Source organism: Microcaecilia unicolor, chromosome 11, assembly GCF_901765095.1.
Source record: "Microcaecilia unicolor chromosome 11, aMicUni1.1, whole genome shotgun sequence".
In the NCBI taxonomy this organism is placed as follows: Eukaryota; Metazoa; Chordata; class Amphibia; order Gymnophiona; family Siphonopidae; genus Microcaecilia; species Microcaecilia unicolor.
The window spans coordinates 129,463,315-129,487,602 of NC_044041.1; the positions used below are offsets into that span (position 1 = coordinate 129,463,315).

Here is a 24,288-nt window from a genome sequence, read left to right on the forward strand (position 1 = left end):
AGGGCTGATGCGCCAGGCTGTGCCGGCGTCGGGGGTGCTTGCGCCCCCGGCGCCGATGACTGTGGCGCCGGCGAGCTCTAGCCCGGCGCCGGGGCTGTCGACACCGCCGCCGCTTGCGGTGCCGGTCTCGACCGCCACGCAGGTGGAGTTCCCGTCGACGTCGATGGAGGGAGCTCCGTCCCCGCCGGCGCGGGAGTCCACCGCTCGACGACACCGAGACCTCGGTGCCTCGACGTCGAGCCGGGCCCGGTACCGGACTCAGCTACATGAGCTAATGTCCGATACCGAGGATGAGGACTCGTGGGGGGAAGAGGAAGACCCGAGATATTTCTCCTCAGAGGAGTCTACGGGCCTTCCCTCGGACCCCACGCCGTCACCGGAGAGGAAGCTCTCACCTCCTGAGAGTCTCTCCTTTGCCTCCTTTGTGCGGGATATGTCTATAAGCATTCCCTTCCCCGTGGTCTCTGTGGAAGAGCCGAGGGCCGAGATGCTCGAGGTCCTCGACTATCCATCACCACCTAGAGAGTCCTCCACGGTACCGCTGCACAATGTCCTGAAGGAGACGCTGCTTCGGAACTGGGTGCGACCACTAACTAACCCCACCATTCCCAAGAAAGCAGAGTCCCAGTACAGGATCCACTCTGACCCAGAGCTCATGCGGCCCCAGTTGCCCCATGACACAGCGGTCGTGGATTCTGCTCTCAAGAGGGCACGGAGTTCGAGGGATACCGCCTCGGCGCCCCCGGGGCGGGAGTCTCGCACTCTGGACTCATTTGGGAGGAAGGCCTACCAATCCTCCATGCTCGTGACCCGCATCCAATCTTACTTGCTCTATATGAGCATCCACATGCGGACCAATGTGCAACAGCTGGCGGACCTGGTCGATAAGCTCCCGCCGGAGCAGTCCAGGCCATATCAGGAGGTGGTCAGGCAGCTGAAGGCGTGCAGAAAGTTCCTGTCCAGGGGGATTTTTGACACCTGTGACGTGGCATCTCGTGCTGCGGCCCAAGGTATAGTGATGCGCAGGCTCTCATGGCTGCGTGCCTCTGACCTGGACAACCGCACCCAGCAGAGACTGGCTGACGTCCCTTGCCGGGGGGATAATATTTTTGGCGAGAAGGTCGAGCAGATGGTTGACCAACTGCATCAGCGGGAAACCGCTCTCGACAAGCTCTCCGACCGGGCGCCTTCAGCACCCGCCCCCGCGGGCGGGCGTTTTTCCCGGGCTCGGCAGGCTGCACCCTATTCTTTTGCAAAGCGTAGGTACAACCAGCCGGCCCGAAGGCCTCGTCAGGCACAGGGACAGCCCCAGCGCGCTCGTTCCCGTCAACAGCGTGCGCCTAAGCAGCCCCCTGCGCCTCCACAGCAAAAGCCGGGGACGGGCTTTTGACTGGATCCACGGGAACATAGCCGCCCTACAAGTGTCCGTACCGGACGACCTGCCGGTCGGAGGGAGGTTAAAATTCTTTCACCAAAGGTGGCCTCTCATAACCTCCGACCAGTGGGTTCTCCAAATAGTGCGGTGCGGATACGCCCTGAATTTGACCTCCCTGCCTCCAAATTGTCCTCCGGGAGCTCAGTCTTTCAGCTCCCATCACAAGCTGGTACTTGCAGAGGAACTCTCCGCCCTTCTCAGCGCCAATGCGGTCAAGCCCGTACCACCCGGGCAGGAAGGGCAGGGATTCTATTCCAGGTACTTCCTTGTGGAAAAGAAAACAGGGGGGATGCGTCCCATCCTAGACCTGAGAGGCCTGAACAAATTCCTGGTCAAAGAAAAGTTCAGGATGCTTTCCTTGGGCACCCTTCTGCCAATGATTCAGAAAAACGATTGGCTATGTTCCCTGGATTTAAAGGACGCATACACTCACATCCCGATACTGCCAGTTCACAGACAGTATCTCAGATTCCGCCTGGGCGCACGGCACTTTCAGTATTGTGTGCTGCCCTTTGGGCTTGCCTCTGCCCCACGAGTGTTTACAAAGTGCCTCGTGGTGGTAGCGGCCTACCTACGCAAGCTGGGAGTGCACGTGTTCCCATATCTCGACGATTGGCTGGTCAAGAACACCTCGAAGGCAGGAGCCCTCCGGTCCATGCAGTGCACTATTCAACTTCTGGAGCTGCTGGGGTTTGTGATAAATTACCCAAAGTCCCATCTCCAGCCAACTCAGTCTCTGGAATTCATAGGAGCGCTGCTGAATTCCCAGACGGTTCAGGCCTACCTTCCCGAAGCGAGGGCCACCAATCTCTTGGCCCTGGCTTCGCAGACCAGAGCGTCTCAGCAGATCACAGCTCGGCAGATGTTGAGACTTCTGGGTCATATGGCCTCCACAGTTCATGTGACTCCCATGGCTCGTCTTCACATGAGATCTGCTCAATGGACCCTAGCTTCCCAGTGGTTCCAAGCCACCGGGAATCTAGAGGATGTCATCCGCCTCTCCACCAGTTGCCGCACTTCACTGTTCTGGTGGACCATACGGACCAATTTGACCCTGGGACGTCCATTCCAAATTCCGCAGCCCACGAAAGTGCTGACGACGGATGCATCCCGCCTGGGGTGGGGAGCCCATGTCGATGGGCTTCACACCCAGGGTCTGTGGTCCCTCCAGGAAAAGGATCTGCAGATCAACCTCCTGGAGCTCCGAGCGATCTGGAACGCACTGAAGGCTTTCAGAGATCGGCTGTCCTGCCAAATTATCCAAATTCGGACAGACAATCAGGTTGCAATGTATTACGTCAACAAGCAGGGGGGCACCGGATCTCGCCCCCTGTGTCAGGAAGCCGTCGGTATGTGGCGTTGGGCGTGTCGCTTCGGCATGCTTCTCCAAGCCACGTACCTGGCAGGCGTAAACAACAGTCTGGCCGACAGACTGAGCAGAGTCATGCAACCGCACGAGTGGTCGCTCCATTCCAGAGTGGTACGCAAGATCTTCCGAGAGTGGGGCACCCCCTCGGTGGATCTTTTCGCCTCTCAGACCAACCACAAGCTGCCTCTGTTCTGTTCCAGGCTTCAGACACACGGCAGGCTAGCGTCAGATGCCTTTCTCCTTCATTGGGGGACCGGCCTCCTGTATGCTTATCCTCCCATACCTTTGGTGGGGAAGACCTTACTGAAGCTCAAGCAAGACCGCGGCACCATGATTCTGATAGCGCCCTTTTGGCCCCGTCAGATCTGGTTCCCTCTTCTTCTGGAGTTGTCCTCCGAAGAACCGTGGAGATTGGAGTGTTTTCCGACTCTCATTTCGCAGAACGACGGAGCGTTGCTGCACCCCAACCTTCAATCCCTGGCTCTCACGGCCTGGATGTTGAGGGCGTAGACTTCGCTGCGTTGGGTCTGTCTGAGGGTGTCTCCCGGGTCTTGCTTGCCTCTAGGAAGGATTCCACTAAAAAGAGTTACTTTTTCAAGTGGAGGAGGTTTGTCGTTTGGTGTGAGAGCAAGGCCCTAGAACCTCGTTCTTGCCCTGCACAGAACCTGCTTGAATACCTTCTGCACTTATCAGAGTCTGGCCTCAAGACCAACTCAGTAAGGAATCACCTTAGTGCGATTAGTGCTTACCATTATCGTGTGGAAGGTAAAGCCATCTCTGGAGAGCCTTTAGTCGTTCGATTCATGAGAGGTTTGCTTTTGTCAAAGCCCCCTATCAAGCCTCCTACTGTGTCATGGGATCTCAACGTCGTCCTCACCCAGCTGATGAAACCTCCTTTTGAGCCACTGAATACCTGCCATCTGAAGTACTTGACCTGGAAGGTCATTTTCTTGGTGGCAGTTACTTCAGCTCGTAGGGTCAGTGAGCTTCAAGCCCTGGTAGCTCATGCTCCATATACCAAATTTCATCACAACAGAGTAGTGCTCCGCACCCACCCAAAGTTCCTGCCGAAGGTGGTGTCGGAGTTCCATCTTAACCAGTCAATTGTCTTGCCAACATTCTTCCCCAGGCCGCATACCCGCCCTGCTGAACGTCAGTTGCACACATTGGACTGCAAGAGAGCATTGGCCTTCTACTTGGAGCGGACACAGCCCAACAGACAGTCCGCCCAATTGTTTATTTCTTTCGACCCTAACAGGCTAGGGGTCGCTGTCGGGAAACGCACCATCTCCAATTGGCTAGCAGACTGCATTTCCTTCACTTACGCCCAGGCTGGGCTGACTCTTGAGGGTCATGTCACGGCTCATAGTGTCAGAGCCATGGCAGCGTCGGTGGCCCACTTGAAGTCAGCCACTATTGAAGAGATCTGCAAGGCTGCGACGTGGTCATCTGTCCACACATTCACATCTCATTACTGCCTCCAGCAGGATACCCGACGCGACAGTCGGTTCGGGCAGTCGGTGCTGCAGAATCTGTTTGGGGTGTAAATCCAACTCCACCCTCCAGGACCCGAATTTATTCTGGTCAGGCTGCACTCTCAGTTAGTTGTTCTTCGTAGGTCAATTTCTGTTGTTCCCTCGCCGTTGCGAGGTTCAATTGACCTGGGTTCTTGTTTTGAGTGAGCCTGAGAGCTAGGGATACCCCAGTCGTGAGAACAAGCAGCCTGCTTGTCCTCGGAGAAAGGGTATGATACATACCTGTAGCAGTTGTTCTCCGAGGACAGCAGGCTGATTGTTCTCACCTACCTTCCCTCCTCCCCTTTGGAGTTGTGTGTTTCATCTTTTGCTAGTCATTCAACTGGCGGGAGCGGTCGCGCACGGGCGGGAAGACGGCCGCGCATGCGCGGTGGGCGTGTCCTGCGTGCCGACCGTCCCGCGAAGCTTCTTCCGGTTGGTGGGGGCTGCCGCGGACGTCAACCCAGTCGTGAGAACAATCAGCCTGCTGTCCTCGGAGAACAACTGCTACAGGTATGTATCATACCCTATGCTGTTATATGCTGTACACCATCTGCTACCTGATGTCAGAGCTGGGCAAAATGGTAGACGCTATACTAAAAAACAATATTACTGATCATATAGAGACTCCTTAGGAAATGTAAGAATCATGAGATAGGATGCAGTGCCCTTTTGTGGATTGCAAATTTGCTAGATGGTCAGTTATCCACATGGAAAAACTAAATGGAGTACCCCACGGGTGTGTACTGGAAAGTGTGCTATTTAACATATTCATAAATGATCTGATGATTAAGAGTGATTAGTGAGATGATCAGATTTGTGGCTGACACAAAACTTCAAAACTGTTAAAACAGCAGATGATTGCAGGACCTTGTGAAACTAGGAGACTAGGCACTAAATGGCAGATAATCTTAATATGAACAATTACAAAATGAGAGAGAAGATCCTCAAGTACCAAAAATGCAGTCTGAGACCAAGAAAATGTGGCAGAAAGATATAGAAATATTCCCCATTATTTTGGGTGCCACAGGCTTGATGAGAGAACTTCCAAGCTTGCCTATGCACATTACATCTTATGAACTCCAGAAAGAAGCTTTTTTTGGCACAATGCAAGTACTACAGTGAGCATTAGCAGTAAATTTGAGAGATTGATATCATATTCCACGTGCCCTGGCTTAGGATTGAGGTTTATTCTGTCATGGTATGCACAAAACGGACAAGGAAAGACAGGAGTGAAACCTCTACAGAACCAATAGAAGCAAAGCAGAGGTGGTCCAAAGAAGGAGAGCCAATGGTACACATAAACAGAACTTTATTGAAGATGGACCCAACTTGGCCAAATTTTGGCAGTCGCCTTCATCAGAGGTCTATAGATATTTATGCAAAACTAATCCATTTGGATAAATCCACCCCCCCCCCCCCCCCCCCAAATAATTCCAAGTACATGTTCAAATTGCTGTGTTCTGAGCTAGGAATCTCCAAAGAAAGAGATCTTGGTATCATTGTGGATAATACATTGAAACTTTCAGCCCAGTGTGCCATAGCTGCTAAAAATAGAATAGCAAATAGAATCATAGGGATGAAAATGCTGCTTGATTGGCAGCTCCTCTAGGCATCAGAACACTCAGCGTTCTTTCCTTCACTGCAGTGGGGAAGCATAAGGGGAAAGTTAAGACCCACCCAGAAGTCAGTGTTCATGGGCTTATGCCCAGAGGCAGGAGGACAAGCTCCTTGAGATAAGTGCAGGGGGTGGAGCAGCATTGTACAACAGACGTGTAGGTTCTGTAAGAAAGATCTGGAAACAGTCACTCATCTCATAACTGGCTAAGAAGTTTTGATGGCAGAAAATTTCTACACAGAAAAGCATATTAAAGTGGCACATTTCATCCATTAGAAACCTTGTAAATATTACATTATTGTACTGGAAAAGCACTGGGATCATGATCCTAACAGAATTTATTTATTACATTTTGAGTAGAGAGGTGTGGTAGCTGTGTTAGTCCACTTTTAAAGGTAATCAATAGAAAGAAAACAAAATAAAACATGGAAAAGAAAATAAGATGATACCTTTTTTATTGGACATAACTTAATACATTTCTTGATCATTTGTTACATTTGTATCCCACATTTTCCCACCTATTTGCAGGCTCAATGTGGCTTACATAGTATCATAAGGCGTTCACAACGTAATGTTTGGGTCGAATAAGGTAGGTATGTTTCAAGCACATTAAGGGTCGAAAATAGGGAGGGTTATGTAGTGTCCAATACGATCTTTGGTTTTGCTGTGTTGCAGAGTTGAGGCATTTATGTTGGGTCGGTAGGGTACGCCTTTCTGAACAAGTAGGTTTTTAGTGATTTCCTGAAGTTTAGATAGTCGTAGATTGTTTTCACAGCTTTTGGCAGAGCGTTCCATAGTTGTGTGCTTATATAGGAGAAGTTGGATGCATAGGTTGCTTTGTATTTGAGTCCTTTGCAGTTAGGGTAGTGGAGATTCAGGTATGTTTGTGATGATCCGGTTTTCTTTCTGGTTGGTAGATCTATCAGGTCAGTCATGTATCTTGGGACTTCACTGTAGATAATCTTGTGGACCAAGGTGCAGATTTTGAAGGTGATGCGTTCTTTGATTGGGAGCCAATGCAGTTTTTCACGGAGGGGTTTGGCACTTTCGAATAGTGTTTTACCGAATATCAACCTGGCTGCTGTGTTTTGGGCTGTCTGGAGTTTCTTTATGAGTTGTTCTTTACATCCTGCATAAATTCCATTGCAGTAGTCTGCATATCTTAGTACCATTGATTGTATTAGATTATGGAATATTTCACTCGGGAAGAAAGGTTTTACACGTTTGAGTTTCCACATTGAGTGAAACATTTTCTTTATAGTGGAGTTTACTTGGTTCTCAAGTGTAAGATTGTGGTCAATTGTAACACCGAGTATTTTGAGGCTATCTGAAATAGGGAAGGTGAGGTCTGGGGTGTTTATGGTTGTGGGTTTGTAATTATTGTGTTGGGATGAGAGATTGAGGCAGTGTGTTTTTTCTGTGTTCAGTTTCAGTTGAAATGAGTTTGCCCATGAGTCCATGGTGTTCAGACCGCGCTTTATTTCATTGGTGATTTCTGACAGATCATGTCTGAAGGGGATGTAAATTGTGACATCGTCTGCATAGATGAACGGGTGGAGGCCTTAAATGGATAAGGACTTGGCCAGTGGGATCATCATTATGTTGAAGAGTATTGGTGATAATGGTGATCCTTGAGGTACTCCGCAGTCTGCTCTCCATGGTGGTGATATGTTTGTATTTGATTTTACTTGGTATGTTCTGGTGGTTAGAAAACCCTTAATCCAGCTAAGTATATTTCCACCAATCCAGAAGTGGTCTAGGAATCGTAGTAGTATATTGTGGTTTACCATGTCGAATGCGCTCGACATGTCGAATTGGAGGAGAAGAATGCTTTTACCAGTGGCTATTTCATGCTTGAATTTGGCCAGGAGAGTGACTAGTACAGTTTCAGTACGATGGAAGGGGTGGAATCCTGATTGTGATTCATGTAGTAATGAGAATTTGTCCATGTAGTCAGTAAGCTGTTTGGTCACCAGGCTCTCCATTAGTTTGACTACTAGTGGGATAGATGCAACTGGGCGGTAGTTGGTAAGATTGTTCGTTTTTTTTCTTTGTGTCTTTTGGTAATGGGGTGAGTAGGATGTTGCCATGTTCCTCAGGGAAGAGACCTTGTTGGAGCATGAAGTTTAGGTGAGATGTGAGGTCTTCTATGTAGCGATCTGGGGCGGATTTGAGTAGATGGCTGGGGCAGGTGTCCAGTTTGCAGTGGGTATTTCTGAATCTGTCTGACGTCCTGCATGTACACAACGTGCAGGACGTCAGACTCACAGAAACAGAACGAAGCCTTGCAATCTGCAGGGCTTCATTCTGTTTCTGTGAGTCTGACGTCCTGCACTTTGTAAGTGCAGGACGTCAGACAGACTCAGAAACCAAATGAAGCAAGAAGACTTCGGCTGGCGGGGGTTGGGGTCCCCCGCCAGCAAAGGTAGCAGACGGCGATGACAGGTTGACGGCGGGAGGGGGGTTGAGAGGATCGTTGGCAGGGGGGTCCAGGGCCAAATCTACAGGGGCCCTGGCCCCCGTGGCCCCATAGCAGCTACGCCCCTGTGTTGTGGTCTGAAGATGTTATGATCAAAAAGCTGGATACAATGAAGCCGGACATAGTGGTAAAAGAGAAAAACACCAGAACGGCATTGATCATGTGCAGAGAGATCCTAAGTACCATGAAATGCAATCTGAATCCAAGAAAATATGGCAGAAGGATATATTTCCCATCGTTTTGGGAGCCACAGGTCTGATTAAAAGGAATCCATATACCCTGGATTAGGAGTGAGGTTCATTACTGTCATGGTATGTGCAGAACAAACTCATTTGGAGATATTGCCCACAATTATTATCTCTATAGCTCTCAAACAAAATAAAACATGGAAAAGAAAATAAGATGCAGGGCTTTTTTTGTGGGGGTACTGAGTACCGGCACCTTTTCTATATTCTGCTAAAATTGACCCAAGGACCCCAAGTTTTAATGAAAGAGCTCAGGCTCTACACACCAATTCTGTCGTCATAGGTTCTGTGACTGGTTGTAGGGGGCCTGGCTATTGTGGGGTGGATCCCTCAGTGATCACCCCACCCTTGAAGGGTGGCCTAGCATTTGAGTACCAGCACCTTTTTTGCTAAAAAAGATGCACTGATAAGATGTATTAAGAAATGTATTAAGTTATGTCCAATAAAAAAGGTATCATCTTATTTTCTTTTCCATGTTTTATTTTGTTTGATTTCTATTGATAACTTTTAAGAGTGGACTGACACGGCTACCACACCTCTCTACTCTATAGCTCTGAAAGTGTACAAAAGTAGGGCTGTACCGAATATTTGTATTCAATTTGATTTGGTCCCAAATACATTATTCGTATTCAGCCAAATAGTGATTTAAATTCGAATACGAATAATGTGGGCTCTACTGTGCTACTGAAATAATCACTTGATTTCACTTGCTTCTTTTATTTGTTATGTTAAAGCTCAATGTCCATTATTCGTATTCAGCTGAATAGGTAAAATATTTCTCTAATACAAATGATTAGACTTTTATGCTTTCTCTTTTCTTCTGCAGATGTGTCTTCAGACCAGCTGCTGATTATTAGACAGCAGAATTGTTTGGAGATCTCCTATCAGGCGCTCTTATCTGGTAAGACACTGCATCAAGACAGCTTGATAATATCAGGTCTTGTGTTGACAGTTTTAGTGGTAGACGATATATTAGTGGGGAGTGGGGTTGTGAGACTTTTTTTCTGCAGCCCTAATTTTCCTGTGGCAGCTCTGGACCTCTAATTCTCTTGAGGCCTGGACACAGGAGAGCACTGTGCGTAATCCTCATCAAAAGAAGAGCTGAAATTTAAAAAGGAGTTTCTCATGAAAAGAAAAAAAAATTAGCTCTCCCTACTCATTCAGATTCACTTCCTTCTCTTCAGCATGTTTCCTCTGTTGTACTCAGACTCCGATTTTATTGTCCTCGCCCCCCAGATCTTCTTATACTTCAGCTCTCAACTCCAATTTCCTTCTCTCTTGCACTGATTCTGCTCCACACCTGGCTCTTCTACAGTAACATAACATAGTAAGTGACGGCAGATAAAGACCTGTACAGTCCATCCAGTCTGCCCAACAAGATAAACTCATTTTACCTGATATGCGATACTTTATATATATACCAGAGTTTGATTTGTCCTTGCCATTCTCAGGGCACAGACCGTATTCTCTTTTATCCTTCCTGCCCTCACTGAACAGCTAGTGCTTCCCCGTGCCACAGTGTCATGCCTTGATCCCTATTTCTCCTGTGTCTTCCCACAGATCTTGGCTGGGAGAACTGGATCCTGTACCCGGAGTCCTTTTCCTACACATACTGCTTGGGCTGCCAGTGTGCCTCCATCCTTCCTGAGGCCTGCAGGCTTGCACTGCCTACTCCTCAACCACAAGAGGAGGTAATGTTTGCAACCCTTTGTAGGCAGATATAGTAATCAGCAATCTCCCCCTCCCCTTCCCCCTTCCCCAGCACCAGATTAGTCTGTCTCAGACAATTCCCTTCAATGGGAATGAGAATCAGATTCTAATCCCTGGCACTGTCATAGACACTTATCTACCTATAACTCTTTCTATCCCATAATCTCCTTGGGCCTGATATTCAGATGGTGGCAGGCAGCACTATTGCTGTCTGCTGCCGCCGCCATTAAACCTGGATACTCAATGCCGGCTGCTTTTGGTGACCAGCACTGAATATTTGGGGGGGGGGGAGGGTTAATCGGTAAAACGTTAACAGGTTATACCAATATTCAGTGCTAACCAGTTAACTTTTTAGTGGTTAAAGATTGAACAGCTATTTATGCAGTCCTATTTGACTGCTAAACTTATCTGGTTAGGCACTAAATATTGGTCCCTAGCCAGATAAGTCGCACGATATAGTCAGTTACATGCTAGGCACTAACTGGCAATATTCAGCGGAGATAAATGGTTATGTGCCAATATTCTATTTAACCAGTCAGCGGCTATATCTGTTCTGTTAAAAAGCTTTGTATATTGGGGGCAGTGTCATAGCTAGGTGGGGCGCAAGGAGAGCGGCCGCTCCCCCAATCAGATTTCAAACGAAAACGGCGCCTACCTCGCCTGCTGCCACAATGTCACAGCAGCATGGACTTTTTAAAAAAACTTTGCTGCACTTCTCCCCTTTCTCTGATCGTACCAAAACGACCATCCCTCTTCTGTCCTCTCCTCAAACACTCTTCCCCCCCACCCACCCCACCGAGCCTAGCAGACTAACACCAGTGCTTTTTTTCTCTTCCTCCTCAGTTCCTCAAACAAACCTGCTTTCTCTAGCAGCCCCCTCCCTGCTGCTGTTTCCCTGCAGCGATCACAGGCTGCCTGAATGAGCTGGAGTATGATGCTTCCTTCGCCCCTCTGAAACAAGAGAGGCAGACAGAAGCATTCTGCACTGGCTAGGACAGCCTGTTAACACTGCAAGGGGACCAGCAGCAAAGAGGGGCTAGAGAAAGCAGGTTTGAGGGATGGAAGGGGAGGAGAAGGTTAGATTGAGAACAGAAGACAGTATCAGCCAAGGAAGTTGGCTAAAAACAGAAGACAGCAGGGTGAGTGAGCCTATCTAGCCCAGTATATGAAATAAAAATTGAGTATCACTACAACAGCTTAAAAAAATTAGTGTAGCTGGTAGAAACAGCAGTTAAAAACTATGTTTTTTTTTTTTGCTAATTTTTCTACACTGTTCTATACAATACAGATGAAATTTCAGTGAGGATATCCTGTTTCTTGACGTGTTCATCTTAACTGTTGTAATCTGCTTTGGGAAGCCAGGTGTTATAAAGTTGATTTATTTATTGGTCCACTTGTATCCCACATTTTCCCAGCTTATGCTGGCTCAATGTGGCCAACAAAGTTACAATAAAATTACATTATACAATAGCAAAAATTGGCAAGGTAAGAGAAGCTGACAGAAGGGAAAAGAGTGGATAAACTAACAAAATGGGAAAAGAATAAGGGTGTTAAATAGCACTGTTGACTTCGGGGTAGGCTTTGTTAAACAAATGAGTTTTAAGCAGTTTTTTAAAAGTTTGATGATCTGTTGACTTTTCAAAAGTCTCGGCAAAGCATTCCAGGTTCGTGGACTGATGAATGAGAAGGAAGAGGCATAGATTGTCTTATATTTTAGATGCCTGCATGAAGGATAGTGCAGATTAAGATAAATTCGAGATGTCACCAAGGAATTTCTCAACGGCAAATCGATCAAATCACACACGTACACAGGTGCTTCACCTTAAATGATCTTGTGAGTTAAGGCACAGAACTTGAAATCAATACAGTCCTTAATGGGAAGCCAGTGAAGTTTCACACGAAGAGGCTGCGCACTGTCAAAGCGAGACTTACCAAAAAAAACGGTCTGGCTGCGGTGTTTTGAACCATCTAGAGCTTCTTCAGAATATAGTGTGTACAACCAGCAAAAATGCCACTGCAGTAATCGATGTGACTTAAGACCAAAGAGTGAATCAGGGTTCGAAAAATATCCTTAGGCAGGAGCTGTTTGATGCGTTTAAGCGTCCACAAAGAGAAGAACATTTTCTTCGTAATTTGCTTAACATGACAATCAAGTGATATATTGATGGAATATATTGAAATTAAATGAAAGTAAAATTAAACTCTCCTTTCATTGGGGCTCATGGAATCACATCTTCACTTCATGTTTTGTAGAAGGTTACATTTTAACTATACAAAGAGGTGCTAGACTTGGGAAGTTGGGAAGGGGGGGGGGGGGGGGTTGAGGGAAGAAGATGGTGCTGGACTCAGGATAGGGGTTGAAGGAAAAAGGAGCAGTGCTGATCTCAAGGGTGGGCTAGGAAAAAAGTGAGAGTGGTGCTGGACTCATGAGGGGGGGGGGGCTGAGGGATAAAGAGAAAGTTGCTGGACTCAGGAGAGGCTGAGGGAATGAGAGAAAGAGCTGCTGGACTCATGGGGGGGGGGGGGGGGCTGAGAGCAGAAGGAGAGGTTCTGGACTCCAGGGGGACTTAGGGAAGAGGGCAAGGTCCTGGCCTCATTGGGGAAAAGGGAGATGTGCTGAACTCATGGGAGGGGGGGGGGGGAAGAAAGAAGAAGGGAAGGGGTCAGGTGCTAGATCTGCAAGGGTAGGGTGATAGGAGAGATGCCAGACTACGGGTGAGGGGACCAGGGAGAGAGGAAGAAGATGGAAGGCCATAGGCGGATGGAGAGAGTAAGTAAGAGAAGGGGAGAGATGCTGGACTCACAGGAGATGCAGGTACACAAACCTTGATGCGATGCTTCTTCCTGGGTTGCGTAGGGGCTAAACCATGCTTAGCAGGCTTTTATTTTTACTGTGCAGTTTGCCACTTACACAACCTGGAAAGGTGCATGACACTGGGATATGTGTAGCTACTTCTCTTGGCACCAGGCTGGATTTCCTGAGTAGGCTGTCCTCTCTGAGCTGCTGCCCTGCTGAACACTGAAGCTTCACTTTGAGGTGTGGGAAAGGGAGGGAGGGAGAGAGAGAGAGAGAGAGAGAGAGGGGACATGGAGTTGCTGCAGCATAGGGGTGGAGGGAAAGGAAGAGAGGACAGAGAACTGCTGGATCATAAAGGTGGAGGGGCAGAGAGAGGACAGAAAGGTGAAATTAGGCCTTTCCTGCTAATTTTCTTTCCTCTAGACCCTCCAGACCGGTCAAGACGCTTGGGTTATGCTTGCCTACCAACAGAGGGAGACTGAGACCACTAAACTTGAAACTATGTACTTATAACCTGTGCCTAGCCATCTATAGCCAGTATACGCTTAGCAAAGCAGAGAATAAAAAAACACAACTCTGAAACTAGAAACCCCTGTACCTGGAAAACCAAAGGACAAGTACCAACAGTGTGCTGAAAACAGACGAGATGTCAAAGCGTCCCGCTCTGTAATATCTTAGAGTCATAGAATTCTCTCCGACCACACAAAACCTTAAAGGAATAGTCCTAGCAGAACACGGCTCAAAATACTGCTATGCATAGACATGGCTGAGGAATACTTCTGATAAAAGAACGGGTGGGCTCTTGACCAGTCTGGAGGGTCTAGAGGAAAGAAAATTAGCAGGTAAGGCCTAATTTCACCTTCCTCAGCAACCCTCCAGACTGGTCAAGACGCTTGGGACGTACCAAAGCAGTATCCCAGCTAAGGGCGGGACCCTCAAAAAGCAGAAGACAACACAGCCGCTCCAAACCGGGCATCTTCTTTCGCCTGAACATCAAGTCTGTAATGCTTCACAAAGGAATGGATGGAGGACCACGCCGCTACCCTACAAATATCCTGCGGCAGAATAAAACTAGTTTCCGCCCAAGAAGCTGCTACTCCATGAGTAGAATGTGCCTTAAGTAAAGAGGGCACTGCCCGACGCTTCAACAAATAAGTCGAAGCAAAAGTCTCCTTCAACCATCTAGCCAGAGTAGCCTTGGAGGCAGCTTCACCATTCTTGGGACCTCCAAACAAAACAAACAACCTGTCCGAGGATCGAAAATCTTGGGTTCTGCTCAAATATGACCGCAAGACGTGCCGCACATCCAGCTTAGCCAAACGACGCTGCAAGGGATCCCCGGCATGATCACCCAACACTGGCAACGAAATCACCTGATTGACATGAAAAGAAGACACCACCTTAGGAACAAAGGAAGGAACGTGCGTAAAGTCACTTTCTCTGACAAAAGCCAGAAAAGGCTCTCTGCAAGATAAAGCCTGAAGCTCCGAAATCCTACGCGCCAAAGAAATAGCCACCAAAAAGACTGTCTTCAAAGTAAGATCCTTACACGTAATGGAAGGCAAGGGTTCAAACGGAGGCCCCACCAGAGCCTCCAAGACCAAATTTAAATCCCAAGGCGGGACCACCGGGCGGCGAGGCGGCCGAAGCAACTTCACTGCCTTCAAAAACCGCCCCACATCCAGAGAAGCCGCCAAGGATACTCCCCGAACCTTACTTCTAAAACAAGACAAGGCTGAAACCTGCACCTTCAGAGAGGAGAGCGAAAGCCCCCTGTCCAAACCATCCTGAAGAAAATCCAACACTTCCACCGCCGAAACGCGCATCGGGGCATAGCCCCGCTCCTGACACCAATTCTCGAAAATGCGCCACACCCGCACATACGCCAAGGAAGTAGACCTCTTACGAGACCGCAACATCGTATCAATCACCCTGGCCGAGAAACCTTTGCGTCTTAAACGGTGCCTTTCAAGAGCCAAGCCGTAAGCAAGAATAGAGAGGGGTCAGCCATCTCGATCGGCCCCTGAACCAATCTCACCTGAGGCCCCAGGGGAATTGGATCCTGCACCAGCAACCGCATCAGATCTCCATACCACGGACGCTGGGGCCAATTGGGCGCTATCAGAACTACTAATCCCGAGTGACGACCGATCCGCTGAACCTCGCAGCCCACCAGCGGCCACGGCGGGAACACGTAGAGCAACTGCTGAGTTGGCCACGGAAGGACCAATGCGTCGATGCCCTCGGCCCGAGGATCTCTTCGACGACTGAAGAACCGAGAGACTTGCGCATTGGCGGACGACGCCATTAGATCCAACATCAACCAACCCCACTGTAACACTATCCGCTCGAACACGGAGGGATGGAGAGCCCACTCTTCGGGATCCAACGTGTGCCTGCTCAGATAATCCGCGCTCACGTTGTCCACCCCTGCCATGTGTCCCGCCGAGACACTCTGCAGATGTGCCTCTGCCCACACCAGCAACTCTGCTGCCTCTACCGCTAAACCGGGACTCTTCTTTCCTCCCTGTCGATTCACATACGCCACGGCTGTGGCATTGTCGAAAAGAACCCTGACTGCCTTGCCGTCTACCAGACTCTGAAAGGACCGAAGAGCCAACCAAATTGCACGCGTCTCCAGACGATTGATGGACCAACACGCCTCCTCCACTGTCCAACGTCCCTGGGCCACCTGTCCCAGACAATGCACCCCCCAGCCCGTCAAACTCGCATCCGTGGTCATCACCACCCAATGTGGAACGGCCAACGGCATGCCCTTCGCTAGGTTCGGAGAATGGAGCCACCAGCTGAGACTGCAACGAACAACCTCCGACAGAGAGAGCCTCTCCTCCAGATCCTGCAGCTGAGGGGACCAACGAGACAACAAAGCACCCTGCAGCTGCCTTATATGCGCCCTAGCCCAGGGAACTACCTCTATCGATGCGGCCATCAGACCCAACACCTGAAGATACTCCCGCGCCGACGGTGCCCTCTGGGCTCGGAATTGACGGATCTGAGCCTGCAGCTTGGACATGCGAGAGGAAGTCAAGAACACCCGGCCTCTCTTCGTGTCGAAACGGACTCCCAGATACTCGAGAGACTGCGACAGCACTAGGTGACTCTTGGCCAGATTGACAACCCAGCCCAGAGATTGCAAAAAGGACACCACCCGACCGGTGACTTTCTCGCTCTCCGACCTTGATTTGGCCCGAATCAACCAGTCGTCCAGGTACAGGTGCACCAAAATGCCCTGCTACCGCAGAGCTGCTGCCACCATGACCATCACTTTGGAGAAGGTTCGAGGGGAAGTGCGCAAAACTGAAAATGTCTCCCTAGCACCACAAAGCGAAAAAAACGCTGATGCGCCTCCAGGATGGGAATGTGCAAGTAAGCTTCCGTCAGATCTAGAGAAGTCAGAAATTCCCCTTCCTGAACCGCTACAATGACTGAGCGTAACGTCTATACTCGAAAGGAAGGAACCTTTAGGGCTGCATTGACCTTCTTGAGATCCAAAATGGGACGAAAAGCGTCCTCTTTTTTGGGAACCACGAAGTATATGGAATAACATCCTTTTCCTCTCTCTGCTGGAGGAACAGGTACTACAGCTCCTAAATCTATCAGGCGCGACACAGTATCTTGGACTGCTCTCGCCTTGCGCCGTGAATGACAGGGAGACACGAGGAAGAAGTCGGACAGAGGCCCATCGCACTCTAGCGCGTACCCGTCTCGGACTATCTGCAGCACCCACTGGTCTGACGTGATCTGGACCCACCTCTGGTAAAACAAGCGTAAGCGAGCCCCCACGCGAACCAGAGGCTGGGCCCCCAAACCATCATTGAGAAGGACGGGACGTACCAGACGCTCCCGAAGAGGAACCTCGCCCTCCACGACGGCCACCGCGAAAGGACTGGGTTCTCTGAAAGAAACGACCCCTAGTCCCACCAGAATATCTACCAGGCCGATACCGCTTAGCTTCCTGAAACCGTCTGTGACCCGCGGATCCCCTAGAAGCCTTAGGGCGAAGCTCCGGAAGCCGAGGAACCTTAGCATCACTAAGACCTCTCACCAACTTATCCAACTCTTCACCAAACAGCAAAGAGCCTTTAAATGGAAGCGAACACAACTTGGCCTTGGACGCAGCATCCACCATCCAGCCTCGCAACCACAGGGCCCGACGAGCTGCCACCGCTAGAGACATGTTCTTTGCCGAGGCCCGCAACAAATCATACAGCGCATCCGCCAAAAAGGAGGACCCCAACTCCAACTTTGCCAGATCTTGAGTCAAAGAGGCTCTGTCCCCTGGTGGACTATCTAAGAGCCGCTCCGCCCAGCGGAAACAAGCCCGCGCCACCAGACCTCCACAGACCGACGCCTGCAATGCCAGAGCTGACAAATCAAAACTGCGCTTCAGGAAAGTCTCCAATTTTCTGTCCTGAGGGTCTCACAACGCAGCCCCTCCGTCCACCGGAATTGCCGTAGCCTTAGTCACTGCCATAACCACGGCATCCACGGTCGGAGGCTTGAAAGAATCTCTATCTTCCTGCGGCAGGGGATAAAGCTTAGCCATGGCCCGAGCCATCTTACATGGCGCCTCCAGCGCCTGCCACTCCTGAGTAATCATTTCTCTCAGATCCGCATTCATAGGGAAAGTACAAGACACCCGTCTCATCCCCTTAACCAACAGGTCCTGCTTTCTGGCCTCTAACGGGGCTGCCGCCGGATCAAATTTGAGGGTCGCAGCCACCTGATCAATGAGATCTGAAAATTCATCTCGTTGAAAAATGTGAACCACCGAGGGATCCTCCCCAGGCAGCGCAAGCTCCTTATCATATCCAGCCAACGACCCATCCTCCTCTTCTAGGAGGCTAAAGTCACCCTCCGACTCCGGAGGGGAAAAACCTTCTAACTCCTCAGACCACTCTACACGTGGTCTCTTCACGCTAGCCCCCCCCCCCCCAAGACTAAGGCGCTCCGCTTGAGTCGGCCCCACCTGCCAAGCCTGATATAAGCTCCAAATGAAATCCGGGGGAAAACCGATCCTACCCGAGGCATCACCCCCCAAAGGCGCTGGAAATTGACTGCCCTGCAGTCCTCCGACTCTCTCGGGCCCGTGCAGCGCCGAATCCAACATGGCGGCAGTTCCCACCAAAATCGGAACTGCCGCAGGGCCGCTATTCATAGGCGCCGCAACCTCCGGGAAGCTAGTTGCGGGAACCTCCGCCGCTAACACCGGCGGTGCGGAGGATTGAGGCTTCGGTTCCCCGCCAAAACGACAAGTGCTGCCCACCGCGTCAACGCCCCGACGCGCACACGACCGACACTGAAGCGGTTTCCCCGACATCTTCGCAAAGCCCAGCTGACCGCCAAAACAAGTGCCCCAATTGTAAGCACAAAGAAAATCTCACCCGAGCAGGAAATTTCAGCGTCTTGAACACAGCTGAACAGCTCCGTCTCTCCGGAGTGCAGCTCCAATAGCTCTCACCAACGTTTGGGCCTTTCTTTTTTTTTTTTCAACAATAAAACTTTACTGCAGCCTTTAGTTTGAGCCCTGCTGCTGCTAAAACCATCTGGCACTCAAGGCTGCAGTATAACAAACTGCAGCCGAGGCACAAATCTGCCCAAACGGAGAGCCAGCCAGGGGGAGGGACCCGGTCACCCGGGTGTGACACCCCAGAGGGGACAATGACGGGCCCCAGCGGACCCGCAACCCCTAGCACACCAAAGTCTTCCAGGTACAGGGATCCACCAGAACCAGCATAGAAACAAAGGAAAACTCTGAAAATGAACTCAAAAACCTATCCAGATCGGGCAAGCTGCACAGGCTGCCTGTCTACCCTCTGCTGAGACTGAGAAAATACTGGCTATAGATGGCTAGGCACAGGTTATAAGTACATAGTTTCAAGTTTAGTGTTCTCAGTCTCCCTCTGCTGGTAGGTGAGAATAACTCAAGCGTCTTGACCGGTCTGGAGGGTTGCTGAGGAAGTTGCTTGATCATAGGCATAGAGGGGATAGGGAGTTACTGGACCATAGGGGTGAAGGGAAAGGAAGAAGGGATAGGGATTTGCTGGACCATAAGGAGGAAGGGGGGGAGAGGAGAAATGGAATTGCTGGACAATAGGGGTGGAAGAAAATGGAGAGGTGACAGGGAATGCTGGACTATATTGGTGGAGGAGAGGGGAGGGACAGAGAGATGCTGGGCTACAAGGGTATAAGAAGGGAGGGGGAGATACTTGGCATGGTGGAACCATGTGGGAGAGACCATGGGGTTCGCAAGGAGAGAGGAGGATAGTAAGTACAGAGGGAAGAATTGTACTAATGAGGAGCTGGTGAAAGAGAAGGGAATGAGGCCAGGGATGGAGTGACACAGGAGATGTAGGGGGGAGAGAAGGACATGGAAAGTTGATAGGTACTGGCAAGTGAAATATAGGTGGAGGACTGAAGAGCGAGAAGGTGAAATTTGAGGGGAGAGAGAGAGAGAGGAAATAAATCAGAAAGATATAGTGAGGGAATAGGAAACGATAAGAGTAACGTGGCGAAAGGACAAATGGACTGCACTTACTGGAAATAGAGCAGAAGACATACAGGAAAACAGAAAAGAAGAAACTGGAAAAAATATGCTTGGAAAAATAAAGTAACCAGGCAACAAAGGTAGAAAAAGTGTTTTATCTGAACTTATTTGGTGGAATACATTAGCTTTGGGAAATGTGCATCATGGATGTCTTTGTATTTTTTTTTCAGTACAAGAGGAAACGCATTTCTGTTGTTATTTTTCCTATGTTGTGGTACATACCTGGTTTGACTTCTTCGGTTTCCCAGTTCAGTTTTTGTCTTGTTGTTGAAATCATAGGAATCAGTGCTACTGTTCTATATTAGATTTTCCACATGTATGTTGAGTTAGGATTTTTTCAAGTTTTGTGTTATTTCACAATGTGCCTGGTAGTGGAAAAATGTATTTCGCTATTACTGAGATAATGTGAGCATCAGAATTTTTTTTTGCATGATAACTTCCATGGAGAAAATGTGCTAATTACGATCTGCACCTGTTGTTGGGAGAGGGGGAGGAGATAGGGTTTTTCTGGATGCAGAACATGTTTACATTTAATCAGTGCTTTTTATGTAGAAAAAAAGGTGCCGGTACTCATTATGGGTGGGGTCACCACATATGCCTCCACCCGATAGCCACACCCACATTAGCCACACACCTTATACCAGCCATGGCGCATATAAACAGTCATTTATACTAGTATAGGAGAAAAAAATAACATGTTTTTTCATTATAAATAATTGCTGTAAGCTATTACAGCTCTAGTATACCCAGTGCAAAATAAGACAGCAGATGTAAATTCTCAAATTGGACATATTCCAAACACTAAAATGAAAATAAAATGATTTTTTTTCTACCTTTGTTGTCTGGTGACTTTGTTTTTCTATCCATATTGGTCCCAGTCTCTGATTCTGCTGCTCTCTATCTATTCCCTTAACGTTTCCAGGGCTTCCTTTCCATTTATTTCTTTCCTTTCTTCTTCATTTCTTGCCATACATCCATAAAAGCTGGGTCCTCCTACGTGGAATTGACTGGAGAAGGTATAACATGGATCCAGCTTTTGCCTATTTTCTCCATCCATTTGCAGTTTTTCTCCTCTCTTCCCTTTCCCTCATCTCCATCCATGTGCATCTTCTTTTTTTCTTTCCTCCCCTCCATCTTTGTCCAGCATTTCTCCTCTCTTCCCTCCCCTCTATCCATATAAAGCAATAATTCTCTCTCCCCTCTCCTCCATCGAAGTCCAGCATTTCTCCTCTCTCCCCACCAACCCCTTCATCCATCCATGCCCAGCAATTCTCCTCTATCTCCTGCTCTCCTCGCCATCCATTTCCAGCATTTCTTCTCTCTTCCCTGCCCTCCCATCCTTGTGCATCTCCTTCCTCTCCTCCCTCCCCTCCATCCATGTCCAGCATGTCTCCTCTCTCCCCTGCCCAGCAATTCTCCTCTGTCCCCTGTCCTCCCCTGCCATCCATGTCCAGCGAATCTCCTCTCTCCCCTGCCCTCCCCTTCCATCCATGTCCAGCGAATCTCTCTTCCCTGCCCTCCCCTCCCATCCATGTCCAGTATGTCTCCTCCTTCCCCTGCCCTCCCCTCCATGCCCAGTGATTCTTCTCTGTCCCGTCATCCATGTCCAGTGATTCTTCTCTACCCTGTCCTCCCCTCCCATCCATGTCCAGCAATTCTCCTCTCTCCCCTGCCCTCCCCTCCTATCCATGTCCAGCAATTCTCTCTTCCCTGCCCTCTCCTCCCATCCATGTCCAGCAATTCTCTCTTCCCTGCCCTCCCCTCCCATGTCCAGCGATTTTTCTCTCTCCCCTGCCCTCCCCTCCCATCAATGTCCAGTGATTCTCCTCTTTCCCCTGCCCTCCCATGTCCAGCGATTCTTCTTTCCCCAGCTCATCTTCCTTCTCCCAGTCCATCCTCTTTCTTCACTGCCTGCCAGCGAAGCAATAGAAGGGTTGCCAGCATCGGACGCAGCAGGGCGAATGGTGTAGCGATTGAGAGAGGCTGGCAGCGTCTGAACTTCCCTCTGCGAGTCCCGCCTATGCGGAAACAGGAAGTTGAAACAATGTAGGCGGGACTCGCAGAGGGAAGCTCCAACACTGCCAGCCTCTCTCAATCGCTGCCTGCACCGTTCGCGCTGCCAAGTCCTAGAAAAACAGTAAGTAGGAGAGAGGAAGGGTGCAGGACTCGCCGGGGGGAAAAAAGGTGCCGGTACACCGTACCGGTGCGTACCGGCACAAAAAAAGCCTTGCATTTAATATATAAGAACATACTGTATCAGATCAAAGGTCCACGAGGTTCATGTATGTACTGTCATGGATGTGAGCATCGTCCATCACGTATGTCCTCACTAAAAAAAGGTTGAGAACCACTGGTGATGCTGGATTCAGACAAAAAAGAAAGATGGGGTGATGCTGGATGGGGAGGAAGAGTGAGAGATGCTGGATGGGGAAAGAGAGACAGGGCAATGGGTGAAAACAGAGATGGGGTAATGCTGGATGGGGGAGAAGAGTAAGAGTAATAGAGTGAAGCTGGATGGGGAGATGAGCAAAAAAAATGTATTTAGTCCAATAAAAATATATCACCTTATTTTCTGGGTTTTTTTATTTGTATTTGTTAAGGTCTAATAAAGTGATTGGAATATGTCAGTTTTTGAAATTTGCAGCTACTAACTTTGTTTTGCACATTACAGGGGGACACATATTGTTTCTACTTCTCTGGTGTTGCAGATTTTGGCTTCTTGGGGGTTCAGATTAATTTGTCTACATATTTCTATTTTTAGGTTATGATTACTTGTTCTGTATTTGGTGAGGGTCTGTGTGTGAAAGAGGCTAGGTATTGTTAAGCACTGAATTTCTGTGTAGGATCAATCTGTACTAATCCAGCTTGCTTAGTTTTCTCAATAGATGTATTGAGTTCTAGTACCGACTGCAATATTTACAGTGCTGTCTTTTCCTAGACTCACTCTTGTTGTGTGATTCCTGGAAATTTAGTGCTATTATGGTATGCTAAAGTTGCTCTATAGGTCCTGGGTAACTTTTGTAGGGTTTTGTATTCACAATATACCTGGTACTGGACTTTGGATTTGTATTTAGCTCATCCCTCTCATCGTAGTAGCTGGAGGTGAGTTACATTTAGCTACAACAGGTATTTTCCTGCCTCTGGAGGCTTACAGTCTGTGTTTGTACAGGAGGTAATGGAGCAGCAGTGGAATCTGAACCCTGGCTTCTCTGGTTCTCAGCTCACTTCTCTAACCATTAGATTCATCTAATGTAGATAAATGCCTATTTCAAACGTGTTTTGTAACTCTGCAGTAAACCTGGTGGCCATTTGACAACTTATTATTATTTATTGCATTTGTATCCCACATTTTCCGACCTCTTTGCAGGCTCAATGTGGCTTACAATACTTCATGAATGGTGGAGATATATAAGAAATAAACATGTAGTATTACAGAGGATCTTGGGTAACATGATAATGGTAAAGCATGAAAGAAGTATAACAAGCAAATATTTAAAAAACAATTCTGGATATATGTGGAGGAGTTTGCATTTATTGGTCTTTGTGTTATGTCTTGTTAAAGAGATGGGTCTTTAGTAGTTTGCGGAAGTTAGTTAGTTCATAGATCGTTTTTAAGTTGCGCGGCAGCGAATCCAGAATTGTGTGCTCAAGTAGGAAAAGGTTGATGCATGCGTTAGTTTGTATTTTAGACCTTTGCAGTTGGGGAAATGAAGATTAAGGAATGTGCAGGATGATTGTTTAGCATTCCTGGGTGGTAAGTCTATCAGGTCTGACATGTAGGCTGCGGCATCTCCGTGAATGATTTTGTGAACGAGGGTATATAATTTGAACTTGATGCGTTAAGAGGGAGCCAGTGTAGCTTTTCTCGTAGGGGTTTAGCACTTTCATATTTTGTTTTACCGAATATGAGTCTAGCTGCTGTGTTCTGGGCTGTCTCAAGTTTCTTAATTATTTGCTCTTTGCAACCCGCATAGAGTGCGTTGCAGTAATCTAAATGACTGAGTACCATTGATTGTACCAGGTTACGGAAGACGGTTCTTGGGAAGAAAGGTCTTACTCTTTTTAATTTCCACATTGTCAAAAATGCAATAGCCAAATCATCTTATGGTTGCCAGTAACCACAGGATTTCTGTTACAGTGCTGCTGAACATCACTGTTCACATGGCCAACAGGAAGATGTTGGACTAGAGAGCTAGGACTGACTGGCAGCCAAGTTTTAAAAGTACCTGCATATATTTACAGAATACTGTAAATACTATTCTGTTTAATAATTAGTATTATTGTGGTACAGTATATGGATGTTTTTGGCACATAATTCCCTGGAGTGTATTCTGTGTAAATACCTTCAGTAATAGAGATACTAGGGGGAAATGACTAGTGCAGGTGCACCAGAGACACAGTGAAGGGGTCCTTCACTGCTGTGTTCAAAAGTGCCCCCACCACTGTCCCTTTGCTGCTGACATAGGTGCTGCCTTCACCCTAAGGATTTTACCTAGCCCTGCCCTGCCCAACCCCACTCTAGGCCCACCTCACTCCACCTTAGCCTCCCCAAA

General features: G+C 48.6%; 1 protein-coding gene across 1 annotated transcript in view; it reads left to right on the plus strand.

Moving 5' to 3' along the window:
• The window catches only part of LOC115480982, a 46,962-nt gene that overhangs the window by 22,086 nt on the left and 588 nt on the right, over nt 1–24,288 (plus strand). The window contains exons 3-4 of the mRNA XM_030219967.1: nt 9,487–9,561; nt 10,221–10,351. Coding sequence (XP_030075827.1) covers nt 9,487–9,561; nt 10,221–10,351 — 206 coding nt within the window. The remainder of the gene's footprint in view (nt 1–9,486; nt 9,562–10,220; nt 10,352–24,288) is intronic.